This window comes from Palaemon carinicauda, chromosome 4, assembly GCF_036898095.1.
Source record: "Palaemon carinicauda isolate YSFRI2023 chromosome 4, ASM3689809v2, whole genome shotgun sequence".
NCBI classification, from domain to species: domain Eukaryota; kingdom Metazoa; phylum Arthropoda; class Malacostraca; order Decapoda; family Palaemonidae; genus Palaemon; species Palaemon carinicauda.
Window position 1 is genome coordinate 179,682,205 of NC_090728.1, and position 23,150 is coordinate 179,705,354.

The 23,150-nt window shown below is 34.4% G+C and overlaps 1 protein-coding gene across 5 annotated transcripts in view; it reads left to right on the forward strand.

Annotated features, from left to right (window-relative positions):
- LOC137639220 (somatostatin receptor type 5-like) overlaps positions 1-23,150 on the forward strand; it is a 399,967-nt gene that overhangs the window by 333,480 nt on the left and 43,337 nt on the right. For all 5 annotated transcript variants that reach the window (XM_068371517.1, XM_068371515.1, XM_068371514.1 and 2 more), the window contains 3 exons: positions 57-220; positions 10,164-10,304; positions 10,477-10,537. In XM_068371517.1, the coding sequence (XP_068227618.1) occupies positions 57-220; positions 10,164-10,304; positions 10,477-10,534 (363 nt within the window). In that variant the 3' untranslated portion in view covers positions 10,535-10,537. The remainder of the gene's footprint in view (positions 1-56; positions 221-10,163; positions 10,305-10,476; positions 10,538-23,150) is intronic.

The window sequence follows — 23,150 nt, forward strand, 5'->3', positions numbered from 1 at the left end:
AGAAACATCAACGTTGAATGTTACTAATCAAGGTGATTTTTATCCCAAAAACTCAGATTGCCACAATGCTGTTCATAGTAGTCGTGCTGTTCCTGGTGTGTTGGTCCCCCCTGCTCATCACAAATGTCCTCTGGTCGTGGGGCATTCTGCCAATGTATGATCCCCATTCATTTAACAAACACCTCTTCAATGCTGTGCATCTTTTGGCATACTGTAACAGGTAATCGACTGATTCTTTTTGTATATTTTACACTACTATAACAGGTAATCGACTGATTCTTTTCGTATATTTCACACTACAAAGAGTTATTGGACAGACTCTTTTTGTATATTTTATACAGTACTAACAGATAATCGACTGAATCTTTTTGTGTTTCACACTACTGTAACACGTGATCGACTGACTCTTTGTATTTCACACTACAGTAACCTGTAATCAACTGATTTTTTTTTTCGCACTACTCAAACAGGTAATCGCGTAATTCATTTTGTATAGTTCACACTACTTTAGCAGATAATCTACTGCTTCATATTGTATATTTCACACTAATGTAACTGGTAATCGAGTGATTATTTTTGTATATTTAACACTACTGTAACAGGTAATTGACAAATTCTTTTTGTATATTTCACATTATTGTAGCAGGTCCTCGACTGATTCTTTTTGTATAATTCACACAACTGTAACAGATAATCAACCGACTCTTTTCGTATGTTCCACACTACTGTAACAGGTAATCGACAGATTGTTTTTGTATATTTCGCACTTCTGTAGCAGGTGATTAACCAATTTTTCTGTATATTACACACTACTGTAACAGGTAAAAGACTGATTCTTTTTTTATGTTTCACACTACTGTACCTGGTAATCAGCTGATTCTTTTTGTATATTTCAAACTACAGTAACAGATACTCGGCTGATTCTTTTTGTATATTTCACACTATTGTAACAGGTAATTAACCGATTATTTTTGTAAATTGCCTACTACTGTAACAGGTAATCGACTGATTCTATTTGTATGTTTCACACTACTGTATCTGGTGATCTACTGATTCTTTTTGTATATTGCACACTACTGTAACAGATAATCAACTGATTCTTTCTGAATATTCCACACTATTGTAACAGGTAATCGAATGATTCTTTTTTCATAATTCACACTACAGTAACATTTAATGGACTAATTCTTTTTGTATCTTTCACACTACTACAACAGATAATCAAATGATTCTTTTTGTGTATATCACACTACTGTGACAGGTAATCGACTGATTGTGTTTGTATATTTCACACTACAGTGGCATTTAGTGGTCTGATTCTTTTTATATATTTCACACTACTATAAAAGGTAATCAACTTTTTTTTTTTTTTTTTTTTTTGCATATTTCACACTACAGTGACATTTTGGGGACTGATTCTTTTTGTATAATTCACACATTATTAACAGATAATCGACTGAATTTGTTTGTATATTTCATACTACTGTAACATGTAACCGATTGATTCCTTTTTTTATTTTTCACACTACAGTAACAATTATTGGACTGGTTCTTTTTTTATATTTCCCTCAATACTAACAACTAATGGACTTATTCTTTTTCTATATCTCACATTACTGTAACATATAATCGACTGATTGTTTTTGTACCTTCCACACTACAGTGATAGTTATTGGAATGATAATTTTTGTATATTTAACATAATACTAACAGGTAATCGTCTGATTCTTTTTGTATATTTCACTCTGCTGTAACAGGTAACCAACTGATTTTTTTTTTTTTTTTTATATTTTATACTCTAGTAACAGCTATTAGACAGATTATTTTTGTATACTTAACAAAATACTATCAGGTAATCGACTGATACTTTTTGTATATTTCACACTACATTAACAGTCATTCGATTGATTCCTTTTGTATATTTCACACAATACTAACAGGTAATTGACTGCTTCTTATTGTATATTCCACACTAATGTAACAGATAATCGACTGTTTCCTTTTGTATACTTCACACAATACTAAAAGATAATTGAATGGTTCTCTTTTGAAAATTACAGCTATCGGAGTGATTTTTTTTTTTTTTTTTTTTTCTTTTGGTATATTTCAAACTACTGTCACAGAAAATTTACCGATTCTTCTTTTACATGTCACACTACTATAACATGTGATCAACTATTTTTTTATATATATATTTCACACTACAGTGACACTTATTGGACCGTTTTTTTTACACAATAATAAAATATAACCGAACGATTCGTTTTTTTCATTTCACACTACTTTAACATTTTATCTATTGCTTCTTATTGTATATTTCACACTACTGTAACAGATAATCGAATGATTCTTTTTTTAATATTTCCCAGTACTGGAACAGGTAATCAACTGATTCTTTTTGTATATTTCACACTACATGTCTTTTAGTATTGTGTGAAGTATACAAAAGGAAACAGTCGATTATCTGTTACATTAGTGTGGAATATACAATAAGAAGCAGTCAATTACCTGTTAGTATTGTGTGAAATATACAAAAGGAATCAATCGAATGACTGTTAATGTAGTGTGAAATATACAAAAAGTATCAGTCGATTACCTGATAGTATTTTGTTAAGTATACAAAAATAATCTGTCTAATAGCTGTTACTATTCCTTATTACATATTTCACACTACTGTAAAAGATATTCGATTGATTCTTTTTGTATATTTCACAATGGTGTAGCAGATAATCAACAGATTTTTTTTTTTATATTTCACATTACTTTAACAAATAATCGATTGATTCTTTTTGTGTATTTCACACTCCTGTAACAAATCATTGACTGATTCCTATTGTATATTTCACACAAATATACAAATAATGGACTGGTTCTTTTTGCATATTTCACAATCCAGTATCAAAAATAGATTTTTTCCACACTACTGTAACAGATAATCGACTAATTCTTATTGTATATTTCACACTACTGCAACAGGTAATCGACTAATTTTTTTTGCACATTTCAAACTACTGTAACAGTATTGACTTATTCTTTTTGCATATGTCACACTCCAGAATCAAAAATCGATTTCTTTTTATATTTCACACTACTGTAATAGGTAATCAACTAATTTTTATTTTATATTTCACACTTCTGTAACAGGTAATCGACTAATTCGTTTCACATATTTCACACTGCTGTAACAGATAATCTACTGATTCTTAATGTATATTTCCTACTACTGCACCAGGTAATCGAATCAGTCTTTTTTGCATAGTTCACACTACTGTTACAGATAATCGACTGATGATTATTGTGATAAATACACTACAACAACAGTTATTCGACTGAATCTTACGGTATACTATTATATACAACCCGTCAAAAAAATTACGGCTAAATATTAAGATAGATATGCACACACGCACATTCAACCCTTCATATCCTTTCCCTTTTCTTAATTGCCACATAATTGTATATTTTATACACATGTAACAGATGATAAGCGATTCGTTAGAAAAATGTTGTATCATTGGAAGTATTAACTAGAAATAGTTAGAGCTTATAGTAGGATGAAGCTCTCAAACTTTGAAGTATGGTGCACGATCATTGACTATTTTTTATTAGGAATAACAAAACATTCCCTAGCACATTGATTTAGGTAATTACCTAGTCCTGGTAACCTAAAAAGTTTGAATGCGTATATATGTTCTATAATCCTTTATGTATGCACAGAAACAGACACACATATAAAGTATATGTATATATATATATATATATATATATATATATATATATATATATATATATATATATATATATGTATATATATATATATATATATAAGCATATATAAATATATATATTTATATATATATATATTTATATATATATATATATATATATATATATATATATATATATATATATATATATATATACGCACACACATATATATATATATATATGTATATATATATATATATATATATATATATATATATATATACATACACATATATATATATATATGTGTGTGCGTATATATATATATATATATATATATATATATATATATATAAACATATATATATTTATATATGCTTATATATATATATATATATATATATATATATTTATGCATACATATATATATATATATATATATATATATATATATATATATATATATATATGATATATATATTTATATGTATATACATATATATGCATATATTTATACATATAGGTGTGTGTATATATATATATATATATATATATATATATATATATATATATATATATATATATATAAATATATATATGTGTATATATGTATATATATATATATATATATATATATATATATATATATATATATATATATATATATATATATATATATATATATATATATATATATATATAAGTGTATTTGTCTATGAGTATGGTCATCTCTGGATGATGTTCAACAGATAAGGAGTATGATCATCTCTGGATCTGATTACAGATAATGGAGGATAATAATTCTTGCATGCTGATCAACAGACAATGAAGCAAGATCATCAATGGATGTTGATCAACAAATAATTTAATAAAATGATCTCCGGATACTCAACAAAAGACAATGGAATATAATCATCTATGGATGCTGATTAGCAGATAATTCAGTATGATCATATCTGGTTGCTGTTCAAGAGATGATTATCTTTGTAGGCTGATTATAGATAATGGAGGGTAATCATCTCTGGATGCTGATCAATAGACAATGGAGTAAGATCATCAACGGATGCTGATTAACAAATAATGGAATAAAATTATGTCAGGATACTGAACAATACATAATTGAGTATGATCATCTCTGGATGCTGCTCAGCAGCTAATTAAGCATGATCATCTCTTCATGCTGATCAACAGATAACGGGATATGATCATATCAGGATGCTGATCAAGAGGTAACAGAACAGGATCATCAAAGGCTGCTGATTTAAAGGTTTAAAGGTCACTCATGAATGGCAGAGGCAAGGGACAGTGACATTGCCCTACCAAGCAGGACAACGCCCTAGAAACTGACCATATATTATATGATCAGCGCCCAAGCCTGCTCTCCACCCAAGCTAGGACCAGGGAGGGCCAGGCAGTGGCTGCTGATGACTCAGCAGATAGACCTATAGGCTCCCCCAAACCCCCCAGCCTTAGCTCACAAGGATGGTAAGGTTGCAGACACTAATGGCACTAACGAGTCTGAGCGGGACTCGAACCCCCGACTGGGAAACAGCAGGCAGAGACGTTACCAATCAGGCCACAGCAACCTAAAAAGCTAATGGAGTATGATCATTTCCACATGCTGATTAACAGATAATGGAGTATAATCATATCTGGATGCTGATCAACAGATAACAGAGCATGATCATCACAGCTGCTGATCAATAAATAATGGATTATAATCATATCTGGATGCTGATCAACAGATTATTATCATTATTATTATTATTATTATTATTATTATTATTATTATTATTATTATTTGTTAAGCTACAACCTTAGTTGGAAAAGCAGGATGCTATAAGCCCAGGGAGTATAGGAAACAAGGAAAAGTAAAATATTTTAAGAACAATAACAACATTATAATAAATATCTCCTATATAAACTATAAAAAACTGAACAAAACATGATGTGACGGGATGCACACAAAAACGCCCTCCACACCTTTGATCACTAACAAACAATATTCTCAACAACACAAACTTTCCCCTTACGTTATCAGCAGCTGGACTCTTAGACAGAAGGGAAATAAAAATAAAACATAACCTTACTAACTATATTCCTTAAGACTAAAACACCTAAGACAAAACCAAACCAAATACAAAATATGCAGTAGTTCAATAGTACTATAATAGCTCTTTCTCAAAAACCCTTATACCAAAACCATAACAGACAACACAGAACATAAAAAATAAATAAAACAGCCACATTCACATAAACACGGAGAAAAAATATCAAAACTTAGAACTAATATGCACCATAGCCATATAGATTTATAATTGTATATATATTGACGCGGAAACTGTCCTCCGCACACAAACCGAACAGTCCTTTTCGGCACAACCATCAATCTCTGGCAAACGGAATTATATTCAGTTCTAGTCAACTCGACTGACCAGTCACTTATTGAAGGTCATAATCGTCGTCATCATCATTATCATCATAAACAAGTGGAATATATATTCCACAGGCAGGGTCATTAATAATCTATAATTCTTTATCGGCTGTCCAATCCAAACATCATTGTACGTTCCTGATCGTCATAAACAAGCTATTTATATATTCGGCCGGCAAACAATAGTCCAGGCCAAAGTAAATCTCAAGAGGAGGAAGTACGGCTGTTATAAAAAAAAAAAAAAAAAAAAAAAAAAAAAAAAAAAAAACACACTTTTATGCTGGTTGAAAAATTAAGCACTTAGAACTGCCTCTGGCTGCAGCCAAATGAAAATAAAGGATTCGCTCAAGACATTCATCACTCTTCTAAACTAGTTACCAAATATAAACAAATGACCTCAATTATACCAACAGTCTTTCTCACAACAAACAATCATTACATAAACTTTCTCTCTCTCTCTCTCTCTCTCTCTCTCTCTCTCTCTCTCTCTCTCTCTCTCTCTCTCTCTCTCTCTCAATAAAAAGAAAAATTAAACAACAAAAAATTGATCCTACACAATGAGGAAGAAAAATAAGGTAGAATAGTGTGAGTAAGTGTACCCTCAAGCTAAAGAACTTTACCTCAAGACAGTGGAAGACCATAGTACAGAAGTTATGTCACTACCCAAGATTAGAGAACAATGGTTTGATTTTGCAGTTACAGTGCAATAGTTAACCCCTTGGGTGAAGAAGAATTGTTTAGTAATCTCAGTGTTGTCAGGTATATGAAGACAAAGAAATATGTGTAAAGAATATGCCAGACTATTTAGTGTGTGTAGGCAAATGGGAAATGAACCGTAACTAGAGCGAAGGATCCTATGTAGTACTGTCTGGCTAGTCAATGGACCCAATAACTCTCTAGCAGTAGTGTCATCTATGGATGCTGTTCGAAATATACTGGAGTATGATCACCCCCCGGAGGCTGATAAACAGATGATGTAACAGGATCCTCGCTGGATACTGATCAAATGATAGTGGAGTATGATCATCTCTGGATGCTGATTAGCAGATAATAAAGTATGATCATCTCCGGTTGTTGATCAACAGCTAATGAATCATAATCATCTCCAGATGCTGATCAACAGGTAATGGAGTATGATCATCTCCCGGTGCTGATCAACAGATAATGGAGTGTGATCAACAGATAATAGGTAGTAGAATGGCCAGGGCACCAGCCACCCGTTGAGATAGTACACTAGAGAGTTATGGGGTCCTTTGGCTGGCTAGGCAATACTACATTGGATCATTCTCTCTAGTTACGGTTCTTTCCCTTTGCGTACATGTACACCAAATAGTCTCGCATATTCATTACAGATTCTCGTCTTTCCTCGTACACCTAACAACACTGAGATTACCAAAAAATTCTTCTTCACCAAAGGGGTTAACTACTACACTGTAATTGTTCAGTGGCTACTTTCCTCTTGGTAAGGGTAGAAGAGACTCTTTAGCTATGGTAAGCAGCTCTTCTAGGAGAAAGATACTCCAAAATCAAACCATTGTTCTCTAGTCTTGGGTAGTGCCATAGCCTCTGTGCCATGATTTTCCACTGTCTTGGGTTAGAGTTTTCTTATTTGAGGGTACACTCAGATACAGTATTCTATCTAATTTGTCTTCCTCTTCTTTTGTTAAAGTTTTTATAGTTTATATAGGAAATATTTATTTTAATGTTGTTACTGTTCTTAAAACATTTTAATTGTCCTCGTTTCCATTCCTCACTGGACTATTTTCCCTGTTGGGGGCCCGGGCTTATAGCATCATGCTTTTCCAACGAGAGTTGTCCTAATGAGTAATAATAATAATAATAATAATAATAATAATAAAAATAATAATGATATTAATAATAATAATAATGATAATAATAATAAAAATTAAAACAATAATAATAATAATAATAATAATAATAATAATAATAATGATAATAATAATAATAATAATAATAGGTGAAGGTACCATGTCGCCGTTGTTTTGCATTATACGGGCACGCTCTAACTTCTGCACACTTGACTTTTCGTCTCCTCTTCCTGTGTTTGTTGGTATTACTGAGCAATCAGTCTCTGTTCATTAGTGTGAAGTCAAGTTATTCTTTTATTGTTTTTTCTGATTTCTTACTGTTGCATTTTTTGTTGATTATTTTCAACACAAAAATTTCTTTGGCCTTCATCCTCTTCTTCACACGTAGATGCCATTCTGCTGGCATTAATGTTCATTCTATCTGAATTTTTAAGAGGGTGAGGTCTCTGCCCAGCCCCAATGGTTTTCTGAAGAGGCACTTAGAGATTCAAGACTGCTTTCATTGACTTCATTTGAAAATTTTACAAAAGAATACGCTTTTGATTTGTGTTTAGACTTGGAGAGGCCTATATCAGAACTTTTAAGAGGTTCGAGGATTTTGCCCCCATAGCTCCCATGGGGGGACACTTAGAGAAACATAACCCCTTGCATTATCTTCCTCAGAAATTTTTATATAAGATTACACTTTTAGTGTTTATGTAGATTCCCTAACCACTCTTTTTCTAGGGAACATATCCACACCGACATTGCCTCTTCATATATATATATATATATATATATATATATATATATATATATATATATATATATATATATATATATATATATATATATATATATACAAACCTCTTTTTACGTGGTATAGGACTCAATCATTAAATATTCTGTTAAGTTTTTTTCCCCATTTTATCATATAGAAAAAAAAAATAGTGTAGGCTGTGTGTGGGGGACCAACCCCCAATGACCCTCTTTTTTGAGGAAAATTTTTTTTTTCCAAAACTTCAAGCTGAAGTTTAGCAATTACCTGCCGGAAATAAAACGTTAAATCCCCCCCAAAACAAAACGCCGAATTAATATAGCCTAAAATAATCTCTTATGCTCATAAAACCTCTATGTCAAAATTCATTGCAATTGGTTCATTATTATTGAATGTAGTTTGAGGAAATCTGTAATTATGGGGCCCGTGGACCCACCCAAGGTGGATCTTGATCAAAGTGGAAATAGCAGCGTTATTTTTATTGATAAAAATTACATAAGATTCGTTCATTAAATATTTTTAAGTACATATCTATGTCGAGTCCCATTGCAATTGTATCATTATTAATAAATGTAGTTTTAGAGGCTCTGTAATTATGGGGCTCGTAGACCCACAATGTAGATATTGATAAAAATTGAAATAGCGGCGTTAGATATTTCGATCAAAATCACATAAGATTCGATCATTAAATATTCTGTAAGTTCCTCGTACATTATTTTCTAAAGTGAACACGCGCACACACACAGACATTGCCTTTTATATCTATAAATTTCCAAATCAATATAGCCCCAAATAACATCCTATGTTCATACAATCTCTATGTCGAAATTCATTGCTATTAGTTCATTATTATGTAATGCAGTTTTAGGGGATCTGTAATTATTGGGCCTGTAGACACCCCAAGGCGGATCTTGATCAAAATGAAAATAGCGACTCCTCGATGAAAAATTACATGACTCCATCATTAAATATTCTGTGAGATTTTTATAAATTTTCCTTTTGAAGTAGAAGAGCTCTAGGGTGCCAACCTGCCTGATTTCAGGTCTGGGTAGGCCTATCAGTATCGATCTTTGTTTTCCAAGTCAATTAACATATATATTTTAGATACCTTACATTTAGAATATTCCTTTTAGCCTTGTAACTCTAATACGAAGAACTCGCATGTAAAAGCGAGTTAAAATTATATCTATCTATCTATCTATCTGTCTCTCTATATCTATCTATCTATCTATATATATATATATATATATATATATATATATATATATATATATATATATATATATATATATATATATATATATATATATATATATATATATATGTGTGTGTGTGTGTGTGTGTGTGTAATTACTGCATTTCTGGGCAAAAATATAGCAAAATGTTTCATTTGAAACGACGCTCCCCTTATTGACTTTTTGTTTCGTGGTTTCAGCTGCATAAATCCGCTTGTTTACGGTTTCTTGTCCAAGAATTTCCGGGAGAGTTTCTACGCATCCCTGTGTCCTTGCCTGAGACCGGACCGTCCTCACAGCCGACAAATGTCACTTTCTCACACAAGGACGACCTCCTACGGGTAAGTACTGCAATAATTTCTGCCATGAAATAATCTATATAATTTGTCACAAGGCTTCCATGTATGTTTATATTGAAAAAAAAAAAACATAGTTATTTAACCTAATAAACCTATGGCATAGAGTGACTAAGAAATATATGATTACATAAAGTTGTTAATATCTACCGAACAGGTACAAGGAGAGCTTCCGCATGAGTATCCGGCACCCGGGAAGGGCAACCAATGTTTGAATGGTAGAGTAAATTTATTGATGTTTCTTTCGTTTATCACTTTCAGCTAATCGAATAAGCTGAGGCGGATAATTGTCTCTGTTTATATACATAAATGATATAGATAACCATTTAATTTTCAATGATAGATATCAACTTTGAATATTTGAAAATAACAAAAATAACTCTGGAAAACTATTGATTTCAACATTCTTCTGTTTGAATATCAAGTTTAGGATAAGCTTGAAATTCTGCACAGTACAAATGTTTATTTTTGTATGTTTGGGTTTCTATTCTAATCAGTATATGCATGGTGAATAGAACATGTGCATTTAATTTCACATAGCTTCCTCTACATGGCTTTTGAAAAGACTTCTGAATCTGGATAGTGATCTTTTTGTTATTTGTGTAAATGACTTAGGTGCATAAGAATTCGCTTGTTTAAGCTTTTCCGAAGGCTAGAAGTGGAGTTCAGTGCTTGTAGACCATAAAGAAAGTTTCGTGTACACAAGGTAACAGAAACCTATCTATGCAAATGGTGTCCGATGCCTACAAGAAACATTCAGTATTCACCATCAAAAAGTAGTCTACCTGCGTCTGATATTCGATCAAAATATTGAAGGAATAAACCAGACGAATAAATAAGCTCATCAACAATGACAAGATAACTAGCATCCCCCATATATAATAAAGACCAAGTGTCTGACTACATATATATATATATATATATATATATATATATATATATATATATATATATATATACATATATATATATATATATATATATATATGTAAATATATATATATATATATATATATATATATATATATATATATATATATATATACATATATATATACATATATATATATATATATATATACATATATATATATATATATATATACATATATATATATATATATATATATATATATATATACATATATATATATATATATACATATATATATATATATATATATATATATATATATATATATATATACATATATATATATATATATATATACATATATATATATATATATATATATACATATATATATATATACATATATATATATATATATGTAAATATATATATGCATATATATATATATATATATATATGTAAATATATATATGCATATATATATATATATATATATATATATATATATATATATTTATATATATAAATATATATATATATGCATATATATATATATATGCATATATATATATATATATATATATATATATATATATATATATACATATGCATATATATATATGCATGTATATATATATATATATATATATATATATATATAAATATATATATATATATATATATATATATATATGCATATATATATATATATATATATATATATATATATGCATATATATATGCATGTATATATATATATATATATATATATATATATATATATGCATATATATATATATATGTATATATATATATATATATATATATATATATATATATATATATATATATATATATATATATATATATATATGTATGTATATATATATATATATGTATGTATATATATATATATATATATATATATATATATATATATATATATATATATATATATATATATAGTGTGTGTGTGTATTACTATAATGTATATTATACGATTGTGACTCCCGAAGTCTGGGGATTAACAAATATATAATAATATGACTCGTGACTGGGAACCAAACATATAATATATTATATACTACGACTGACAAGTTAATCTCGAATTCTGAGCCGTTAAATAACTCCCAGAGAGCAATATATAAAATACTTCCTATCCAAAGGTTTCTTAAGCACACTCAAAACCAAACTAGGTAATTAGTCTCAAGTATTATTAACACTTATTCAATTCTTAACAGGAATCGAGTGGAGACTGGTCTTAAATAGTGATGATTGAAATAATACACTTTTTACAAAAATAAATACATTCTATATAAATTACAACACTGAAAAGAATTTAAATAAAAATTGTCACTAGAGAAATATTAAGTCTAAACAAAAATTAGAATAAGCCAAAAATTTTACTATCTGAAATTATAAAAGAACTTGACCTGAACTATTATATCTAAATAAAACTTAAGCTAAGAAAAGAAATAATGCAATGAAAATAATACAAATGCTTGAAATAATTCTGAAATAATACAATGTTTAAGTTTTACTCTTAATGAGTAATAGTTATTAAGATCACTTTATAAACCAATCCTGCCTACAGGGTCGTTTAAAAAAAAAAAAAAACGTTATGCAATGTCAACACTCACCCTAATACAATTAATTCAAAACCAACTTCTAGTCTTTCGAGTCACACGATTTGCTTTGAGGCACAGTCAGTAAGGAGAGGACACACTAAAATGCACTGAACACTTCCGAATACACTGAGTCACAGTCGTGAGTGAGGGAGGGAGGGGGGAAGTTTTAACTCGATCTCTATGTTTGCCTGTCTCTTACCTAACCCCAGGTCCTTATATATCAAATTTTGGCTAATTCCAGAAGATTCCAGGGTCGGGTTCTGGTAGCGTGGGGTTGTGCTTTGCGTTAAAGTTTCCAACTAGATAAAAATATCGAGAGGCGAAATCAAGGGTTTTAGGCAACTATCAGACATCTTCTCGCCGGGTATTCTCGAAATTCCAAAAAAACGTGGTAAAGAACATTACCTAAGCTTTTGTTCCTATCTCGCATGAATCCTACAACACTTTCAAATAGACAACGTAAGTCTTCATAGCAAACATGCGTGAAATGAAAAGTTAATTCTTTAAAAAAAATACGTAAATTACATGTTTTAACTTGAATAAAGAATATAATGAGATTCACGACGAAAGTCTTACGTAATTTACATAAAATACTTAAATCTACATGAGAGGGGCTCATTTTACAAGCTAGGTATCGTGTCTTCAATCCACAAATGAAAACAATATACAAAATATAGATAAAATTATCAATAAACTACGATATTTACTCTACACTAGACAAGCCTCGTAAGAATATATATATATACATATATATATATATATATATATATATATATATATATATATATATATATATATATATATATATATATATATATATATATATATATATATATATATATATATATATATGCAGGGAGGTTCGGGCATCTGGAACGCCGTAGATTTAATATAAATAGGATGGAGAAAAGCCAGCGTAGCATCATACATTTATTTTCCAAATTTTCGAGACTTTGGGTCTCTTCATCAGGGCTGTAAAATATGCAAAATATACAAATTACAAAAGACTCAGTATTAATATTGATACAGATGGAACAATGTAAAAGTTAAATATAATCATTTAAAAAATTACCTAAAATTATATATATATATATATATATATATATATATATATATATATATATATATATATATATATACATATATATATATATATATATATATATATATATATATATATATATATATATATATATATATATATATATATAATAAAAATTAAATAGTGAAGAATGCTCAATTTAGTACCCATCTCTATGGAGCTAAAACACTGAGAATAGTCATTGGGTGCTTGGGTGACAATGCGAAAATCCTTATATGAAAATGATGTTTTACATTTATTACAATGTCCTCATATGTTGGAAAATTCTTTTGTTTTCAAAGTACATCCCGCACGGTGACTGACTCCGAGATGAGAATCGATTCTGACTTTGAGCTATCTTTTGGTGGCTCCCACGTATTTCCCGATCTTACATTTCTGGCAAGTAAAGCAATATACCACCAAAGACCGCATCAAAGTCGGAAGTTTATCTTTGTAGGAGAACAAAGAACCCAGAGTTTTAGGATTTTTTGCCATCAACTTAAGGTTCACAGCCGGAAAATTTTTCTAATTGACTTTTTGTTTTTGCACCTTAAATGTGAACCTTAAGTTAATAGCAAAAAATCCTAAAACTCTGGGTTCTTTGTTCTCCCACAAAGATAAACTCCCGACTTTGATGCGGTCTTTGGTGGTACATTGCTTTACTTGCCCGAAATGTAAGATCGGGAAATACGTGAGAGCCACCAAAAGATTGCTCAAAGTCAGAATCGATTCTCATCTCGGAGTCAGTCACCGTACGGGATGTACTTTGAAAACGAAAGAATTTTCCAACATACGAGAACATTGTAATAAATGTAAAACATTATTTTCATATAAGGATTTTCGCATTGTCACCCAAGCACCCAATGACTATTCTCTTTCTGTTTTGGAGTCGTTAACAATCAAACAGCTTGTGCCCCCATTAAATGGTCAGACTTCTTCCACAGTTCTATATATAGCATAGTTGACGACCTCCTTTCCAAACCAGACAACGTCACTCAGTTTTTCAGCTCCATAGAGATAGGTACTAACTTGAGCATTCTTCACTTTTTAATTTTAATTTTACACACACACACATAAATATATATATATATATATATATATATATATATATATATATGTGTATATATATATGTATATTTATACAGTATATATATATATATATATATATATATATATATATATATATATATATATATATATATATATATATATATATATACACACACACATATATATATATATATATATATATATATATATATATATATATATATATATATCAGTTCATTTTTAAAATGATTATATTTAACTTTTATATTGTTCCATTTGTATCAATATTAATACTGAGTTTTTTTCAATTTGTATATTTTGTATATTTTACAGCCCTGACGATGAGACCCAGAGTCTCGAAAATTTGATGCTACGCTGGCTTTTCTCCTTTCTATATATATATATATATATATATATATATATATATATATATATATATATATATATATATATATATATATATATATATATATATATATATATGTACACACACACACATATATATATATATATATATATATATATATATATATATATATATATATATATATATATATATATATATATATATATATATATATATATATATATATATATATATATATATTTTGGGCTCAGGCCATGTCGTCCTGATGGACGTTCCTAAAAGGTAGCTTCCTAGGGTATATTTGACTACAGTGATATTCCCATAGAATTTTACCTTAAGGTATCCAGAATTATAACTCCTGGAGCGAATATCCCTAAATAATCTCACAGGGATATCGCATAATATCAGAGGACATATTCTTAACGCTTCGAGGGGTTACAGTGACAAGAATCTGAAACGAGAATGAAAAGAGAGCCGCTCATAAGACATCTCTCCTATTCCGTTTCCAGTGTGTATCTGATGAAGGCGGTAGCGCCCACTTTAATAATTTTCGTGTAGCTCTACTCGGTGTTTTCCCTTGTGTTCTCTCGTTATTTTGGATTTAATTCAACATTTTGATGACTTTTCCCGCATCTTCTGCCTCTGGAAAGTTGAGTATTATCTTTACTGTGTATAAATGTAAGCTCTTGACATTTTGAATTAAATCAAAAGTGATATTAACGCAAACAAGAGCTGTTGCCTACCGGAGGCATCCTGGATGCTATCGCTCGCTATATATGGGTCATTTAGTTAGCTAGAGTGACATTCCCAGTTTGTTATGCTTTAATAATCTAGCTATTTAGCTCCTCTAGGAATGCTTATATGATGCGGTTAGTTTTTAGTTCGGCGATTTAGGTAACCGATCTTGCCCTTCGCGAGGCTTAGTAGCCTAGGCATCTGGCCCTAGTACTTTCATGCATGATATAAGTTTTTCCGAGTGTTATATTATTGAAGCTATAGGCAAAGATTTTATACATGTAAGATATTGTTTAATGTTCTTTCCAAGATTGTATACGAGAGAGTTTCGGTGAGTTAGGTAATCGATTCTCATCGCACCTAGGCTAGTAACTTAGGTACAGTAGTATACTTTCGCACATCCCCGATTGTTCTTTTCTCCTCCGGAGGCTAAGTTCAATCCCTCTCTCCCTCTGAGTAAGCCTTAGGCTTAATCCTAGCAGTGCTATCTGTATAATAATTCAGGTGTAACTATACTAGGATATGTCTGTCCTGACCTGATAACCAGAGTGACTGGTTTTTTGGGGTTAGGGCAGAACATCAGAGTTTCTAGTCTGTGGTCTGCTTCTTCCTAGCATAGAGAATGAGTTTCCTTTGCTAGGTTAGGGGCAGATACAGGAAGCTTTGCTTCCCTAGTCCACGTCTGAAAGATTCTGTTCGAGATGATTCCTTCCTCTAGTGGTCTAGCAGACTGTCCTGTGTTGTTTTTCTCGGGCTGGGGAATGAGTTTTCTCTGTTGCCCAGCGAAATAACTTCACCTAACTTTGTTCTGGTTGGGAGGAGGATAGCAAGTATTGCCAGTCTTCCTCCCTAATAGACAACTCTAGTTTAGGATGAGCTTCCCTAACTGCTGAGTGTGTCTCTTGCTAGAACGAAGTTTACAGGACCCTTATCCCTTCCCCCCCCCCCCCCTCTCTTTCTTTCTTTTGGCCGCAGTCCTACTTCCGGAACTAGTATAGGTTAGGATGGAGGACCGGCTCAGCTCTCTGCCGGCTGGCAATTACGTGTCGGCCGGCAGAGACCCCTTGTTCTCGCAGTGTGAACTCCTGACCTCCCTTGGTCTCACTTCCATGTCCGCCGGTAGAGTCCGGCAGGCTATGGATCCCTTGGAAGCCTGAATGCTACATTCTCCCCTTCCATAAGTTCACTCTTTCTGGATGGAAGGTCGTATGGCAATGCCGCCTTATAACCTTACATCCATACTGTTTCTCTGACTATTGTGTTGTACCCCTAGCCCGGCTGCCGGCTTAACAGCCGACAGCCAAACAGGGAAGGTTTTCTGGTTCTAAGCCACTGCTGGCGGGCATGGGTATTGCTACCTTTGCCTGCCTACAGTGGAAATACAGCTGTCGGCCGGAAATCATTGCCGGCCGGCACACATTTGAGAACCAGTGGCCTGCCGCCTATTAGTTAAAGGTAGTATATCTTTGAACTATACAGGTGTAATGCCGGCTGGCACAACAGCATGCGATGTACAGTAGTTACTATATTGGTAGTGTAGTACACACTGCATTAGTAAAACTGCAGTAGAGAGTTTGTGATAACACTAAAGTTCTTCAAAATACTTAATGTTATCTTGTACAGCCTTTTGTTGAGACCGTACAATACATAGAAAGTGAGTTCTTTCTCTATTCATTTTATCCCGTGTATTAAAACTTTATTTCAAGGTGTGAACTACACCTTAAATTTCCATTTAGGAAATTACATAAGGTATTCTAGAATAAAATTAACCTTAGTTCTAATATCTTGGGAGGTTAGAGCAATTGACTGGACAGGAAATACAAGTATGTGTCTTTCCTTCTTTCTTTTATAGCTTTTCTATATAAGCTACACGTTTTAATATAAGTGAAGAGCCTTCACTAGATACTCATGGATTTTTCTTCTCTTTACAGGAGGACCATCCGAAGTGCGGGAGTGTGTTCTGTAATGTCCGCAGTAAGAACTTCCGTGGACATCAGCTTTGCAGGAGGCACGCAGCATGTGCAGCCTCCAGAGGTGATCTCCGGTATTGGGACTCTCAGGTTTGTACTGTATGCTCTAACATGATTACCGAGGCTTTTGACGACCCTAAGTCGACGAAGTCAAGGGATGCTGCCAGGGAAAAGTTACGAACCTGGGTGAGGGGTTTTCAGAAAAACACCTCAGGCCCCTACCTTCCAGGGGGCCTACCTTTTCCCTAAAGCGTCGGCTGATGCAATCATCCCTCAGCCTCAGGTGGAGATACCAACTGCCCAGAATCCGGTAGATTCTGAAGTCTCGGCCGCCCTTCAAGACATCCAATTGGACGATAAGATGTTGGAGGTGTCGGATTCTACTAAGAAGGACCTTCTAGGAGAAGGTCAGGAGGAGGAGCTGTCCCAGGCTCCTCAAGCAGAAGAGGAAGAGATCGACGAGGTGTCAGTTACATCGGTTCCGGACCCAGAACCTGTTCCCTCTACATCGTCTGCTATCCCATTGTTGAGATGATCCATCAAATTCAAAGGAAGAATGATGAGAGGGAAGCTGCAATGAAACTGGAGATACGCAGACTTGCAGCATCACGTGGGCCCCAGAAGCGGCTCAACATGAAGGATCTTCCTTTGTGCTCGGACACCAATCCTTGGAGGTATGCCGAACACATGCCAATGACAACCGGGAAGATCGTGATTTCAGAAAAGTTAGGAGCAATTCCCCTGGAAGAGGTGGAATTTTTGCCCAACAAAGATTCTTATCCGGACTGCTATGTCCGTCTTAGGAAGGAGCCAGCCTCAAAGGAGGAGACGGAGCCGAAGGAGGTCATAGTTTTTTACCATAGTAAAGCTCAGGCGTTACTAGCGAGCTCGATGAAAGAGAGGGGCTTCACTAACTCAAAGGTGCCAGCCTTGAGTAAGAACTTCCCTCCTTTGTGGCCTCTAATACCAGAGCCTTACCCTTCATGGAAAAGGGATATAAGGCAGCCTTAAAGGCGGTGGAGGCAGGGAAACCATGCCCCTCCTTGGAGGAGTGCAAGCCGTTATCTCTGACCTTGCCCTTGGACCAAGAAGACTGGAAGGACGTACATCTTACCTTCTCAGTCGGGAAACTGGAAGCTGATATCGCTGAACGTCAGTTTGGTGAGGAACTTCCAAAACTGTCGGAGGTTCTCTTGCGTAGAGAACAAGAAACGAAAGAAAGACTTGCGGCATCGATGTCGTTGCAAACGACATTAGAAACGATGGCAAGTGACCCCAAGATCCAGGACAGGTTCATGGTAGTGGCCAAAACCCATCTGGCCACAGTTACGAAGGATCTCTATAACTTTATTAAAGCTAGGAGAGCCTGTAGAGAGTTCGTTTTCGCCTCGGCTGCGGTGAGGCACGAACCGAGGAAACTGATCTCCTCTCGTATCTGCGGTAAAGACCTCTTTCCCAACGAAGTGGTTAAAGAGGTAGTAGACAAGGCCGTCACAGAGAATAGGAACCTTCTCAAAAAGTGGGGCTTAGATCTTAAGAGAAAGTCTTCTCCGGATGAGAGTCCCCAACCCAAGAAGAAGACAAAAAGCCCTAGGCCATCCTCTCAGCTGGCTAAACCCTACCGACAGCAACAACAACAACAACTTCCTGTGACCGCGGTGCCTCAGATAGTGGCACAACCTCCAACCACGTACCAGATGGTACCTCAACAAGTGGCAACACAGTCGCCAGTTTTTAACCCAGCCTTCGAAAGGCAGACTTCTCCTTTCGTTCGAAAGCTAGAGGAACAGCTAGAGGTTCTTCTAGACGCCCTTCAAGAGGAAGGGGATCCAGGGGAGGATGCGGTCAAGGAGGCAAGGCCTCAGGTTCACAACAGCGGAAGTGAGATACTTCCAGTAGGAGGGAGACTACAGCTATTTAGGGATTGCTGGACCTTCGATCCCTGGGCCCACAGCCTAATAAAGAATGGACTAGGTTGGAGCTGGAGCAGTCCTCCACCTCAATTTCCTCAATTCTCCCAACACTCAACCCCCGTTCTGGAAGAATATGTCCGAGAGCTCTTAGACAAAAGAGTATCCGGAAAGTTAAGTCCATAAAATTCCAAGGAAGGCTGTTTTGTGTTCCAAAGAAGGACTCAGAGAAACTCAGAGTCATTCTAGACTTGTCGCCACACAACAAGTTCATAGTGAAGTACAAGTTCAGAATGCTCACACTTCAACACATAAGGACCCTGCTGCCCAAAAGGGCATATACTGTCTCTATAGACTTGTCTGACGCTTATTGGCACATTCCAATTAATCGTCACCTCTCCTCCTACCTAGGCTTCAAGTTACATAGAAAACTTCACGCCTTCAGAGCCATGCCTTTCAGGCTAAACATAGCCTCAAGGATTTTCACGAAGCTCGCGAACGCAGCCGTCCATCAATTACGCCTAAAGGGGGTCCAAGTAGTAGCCTACTTGGACGACTGGCTGGTGTGGGCAGCATCCAGGACAGAATGCATGCAAGCTTCTAAGATAGTGATCCAGTTCCTGGAACATCTGGGATTCAAGATCAACATCAAAAAGTCTCGACTTTCTCCAGCTCAAAAATTTCAGTGGTTGGGAATCCACTGGAATTTGGAGTCACATCGACTTTCCATTCCTGGTAAGAAGAGGAAAGAAATAGCAGGATCTGTCAAGAGACTATTGAAATCCAAACGGATATCAAGACGAGAACAGGAGAGAGTGCTGGGCTCTCTACAGTTTGCTTCGATAACATATCCAGTGCTAAAAGCACAGCCAAAGGATGCAACAGGAGTCTGGAGAAAATACGCATCAAACGCGCGAAGAGATCTAATAAGACCACTACCGACTCGGCTGCGAGCGCTTCTCAAGCCGTGGTCCAATGCCAAGCAATTGAAGAAATCAATACTCTTCAACCTCCTCCCCCGTCAGTAACTATCCACACAGACATTTCAAAGGCAGGCTGGGGAGGTCACTCTCATCAGATGAGAGTCCAAGGAGATTGGTCCAATCTTTTCAAGTCATTTCACATCAACTTTCTAGAAGCCCTGGCAGTACTTCTGACACTAAAGAAAGTATCTCCTCGCCACTCGACCCACATAAGACTGGTTCTAGACAGCGAGGTGATAGTGAGATGCCTGAATCGACAAGGGTCGAGGTCACCTCAAATCAACCAAGTGATGTTGGCCATATTCCGTTTGGCGGAAAAGAAGAAATGGCACCTGTCAGCAGTTCACATTCAAGGGTTCCGCAATGTGACAGCGGACGCTCTATCCAGGTTTACACCTATAGAGTCAGAATGGTCCCTTGACGCAGGATCGTTCTCCTTCATCTCGAGTCAAGTCCCGGAGCTGCAGGTAGACCTCTTTACGACGAAAGACAACAAGAAAATAGATCGTTACGTGTCCCCATACGAGGATCCGCTAGCGGAGGCAGTAAACGCTATGTCCCTAGACTGGAACAGATGGTCCAGTATTTATCTGTTCCCTCCGCACAACCTCCTTTTGAAGGCCCTCGATAAGCTGAGATCCTTCAAAGGGAAAGCAGCAATAGTGGCCCACAAGTGGACAAATAGCGTGTGGTTCCCTCTGGCATTGGAACTACGACTAAAATTCGTACCGCTAACGGATCCATCACTGTCTCAGCGAGTACAGAAGTCGACTGTCTTCGCTTCATCACAGAAAACACGGAACCTACATCTCATGATTTTCTCTCCTTAGCGATGAGAAAAAGATTCGGTGTTAAAAAAGTCAGTTTAGACTTTTGGAGGAAACCAGAAGACATTATGAGGCTTCAGGGAAGAAACAGATATCCTTTGTCAAGGCGAAGAAACCAAAAGAAATCTCGACAGATTCCTATTTATCATTCTTCATGCACCTTCATGAGCAAGGTTTAGCAGCCAACACAATTCTATTGTTCAAGCCTGCCTTGACAAGACAGATACCATATGCCTTACAAGTCGACCTTTCTAACGACGTTCTTAATGAACTACAAAGGCCCATGCTAGGCTTAGCCCTTCAGCGCCTCCAAAGACCCTTTGCATGGTCATTAGATAAGATTCTTCATTGTGTATAAATAATGAATAATGAGGAATGCGCTTAGAAGGTTTTGAATTTAAAGTCATATTTCTGCTTGTACTCGCTTTGAGGGGCCAGAGTTAGTGAAATAGTGGCTCTCTCTAGAGAGGAAGGCCACGTCCAGTTCTTGGAGGGAGAACTGAATCTATTTCCAGACCCAACGTTTCTTACCAGGAGCAAGCTACCCACCAACAGGTGGGGTCCCTAGAGAATCTGCCCTCTGAAGGAATATGCATCTCCATGTCCAGTGGAGTGCCTAAAGGTCTATCTTCATAGAACTTCAGACTTTAGGGGAGGACAGCTGTTCAGAAGAGAAACCCTGGGTTCAAAGTTATCTATAACTAAGGGTAAAAATCACCCGTGTTATTCGCAGAACGGATCCAGACAGTACACCAGTTAGTCAAGATCCGAGGAAAGTTGCCTCTTCCATAAAATTTCTATAATTATATGGACTTTGAACATCCTTGTTCGTACACCGGCTGGTAGTCATCCAAGGTGTTCTTTATGCACTATGCGAAGCAAGTGGAGCAACTTATGAGGTCTGTGTTAACAGCAGGTAGAATTCTTTAACCTTCTGTTTTAAATCTGTGAGGAACAGTATAATTAATTTGGGACGATTAATTAAGAGGGTGCGTGTGTAGTCACTGTATGTTACTACACACTGAGCGATAGGCCACGAAAGTGTCCTTACGAACTGTTCCATTGATGTTGGTGAACTATAGCATAATACGGACACTTGTGCCAAGTGTTTCTAACGCTAGTGTAAATAAACAGTATACAGAATGTATCATTATTATTAATAATTCAATTGAAGTGGCAAATCTGTTTCCTGGCAGACGAAACAATATTTTCTGTTGACTGTTTTTCTTTATGCTTTAATGCATATCATCCACATTTTATAAATTTTATGAATGTTGATCTGATATGTACGTTTATTAAATTTAAATAAACTAGCTCATAGTTCACCCACACTCATTTTATTAGAAATGTACTGAGCATTAACATTAAAATATGGATATTTTTATCATGGTATGTCTTTTAAGATT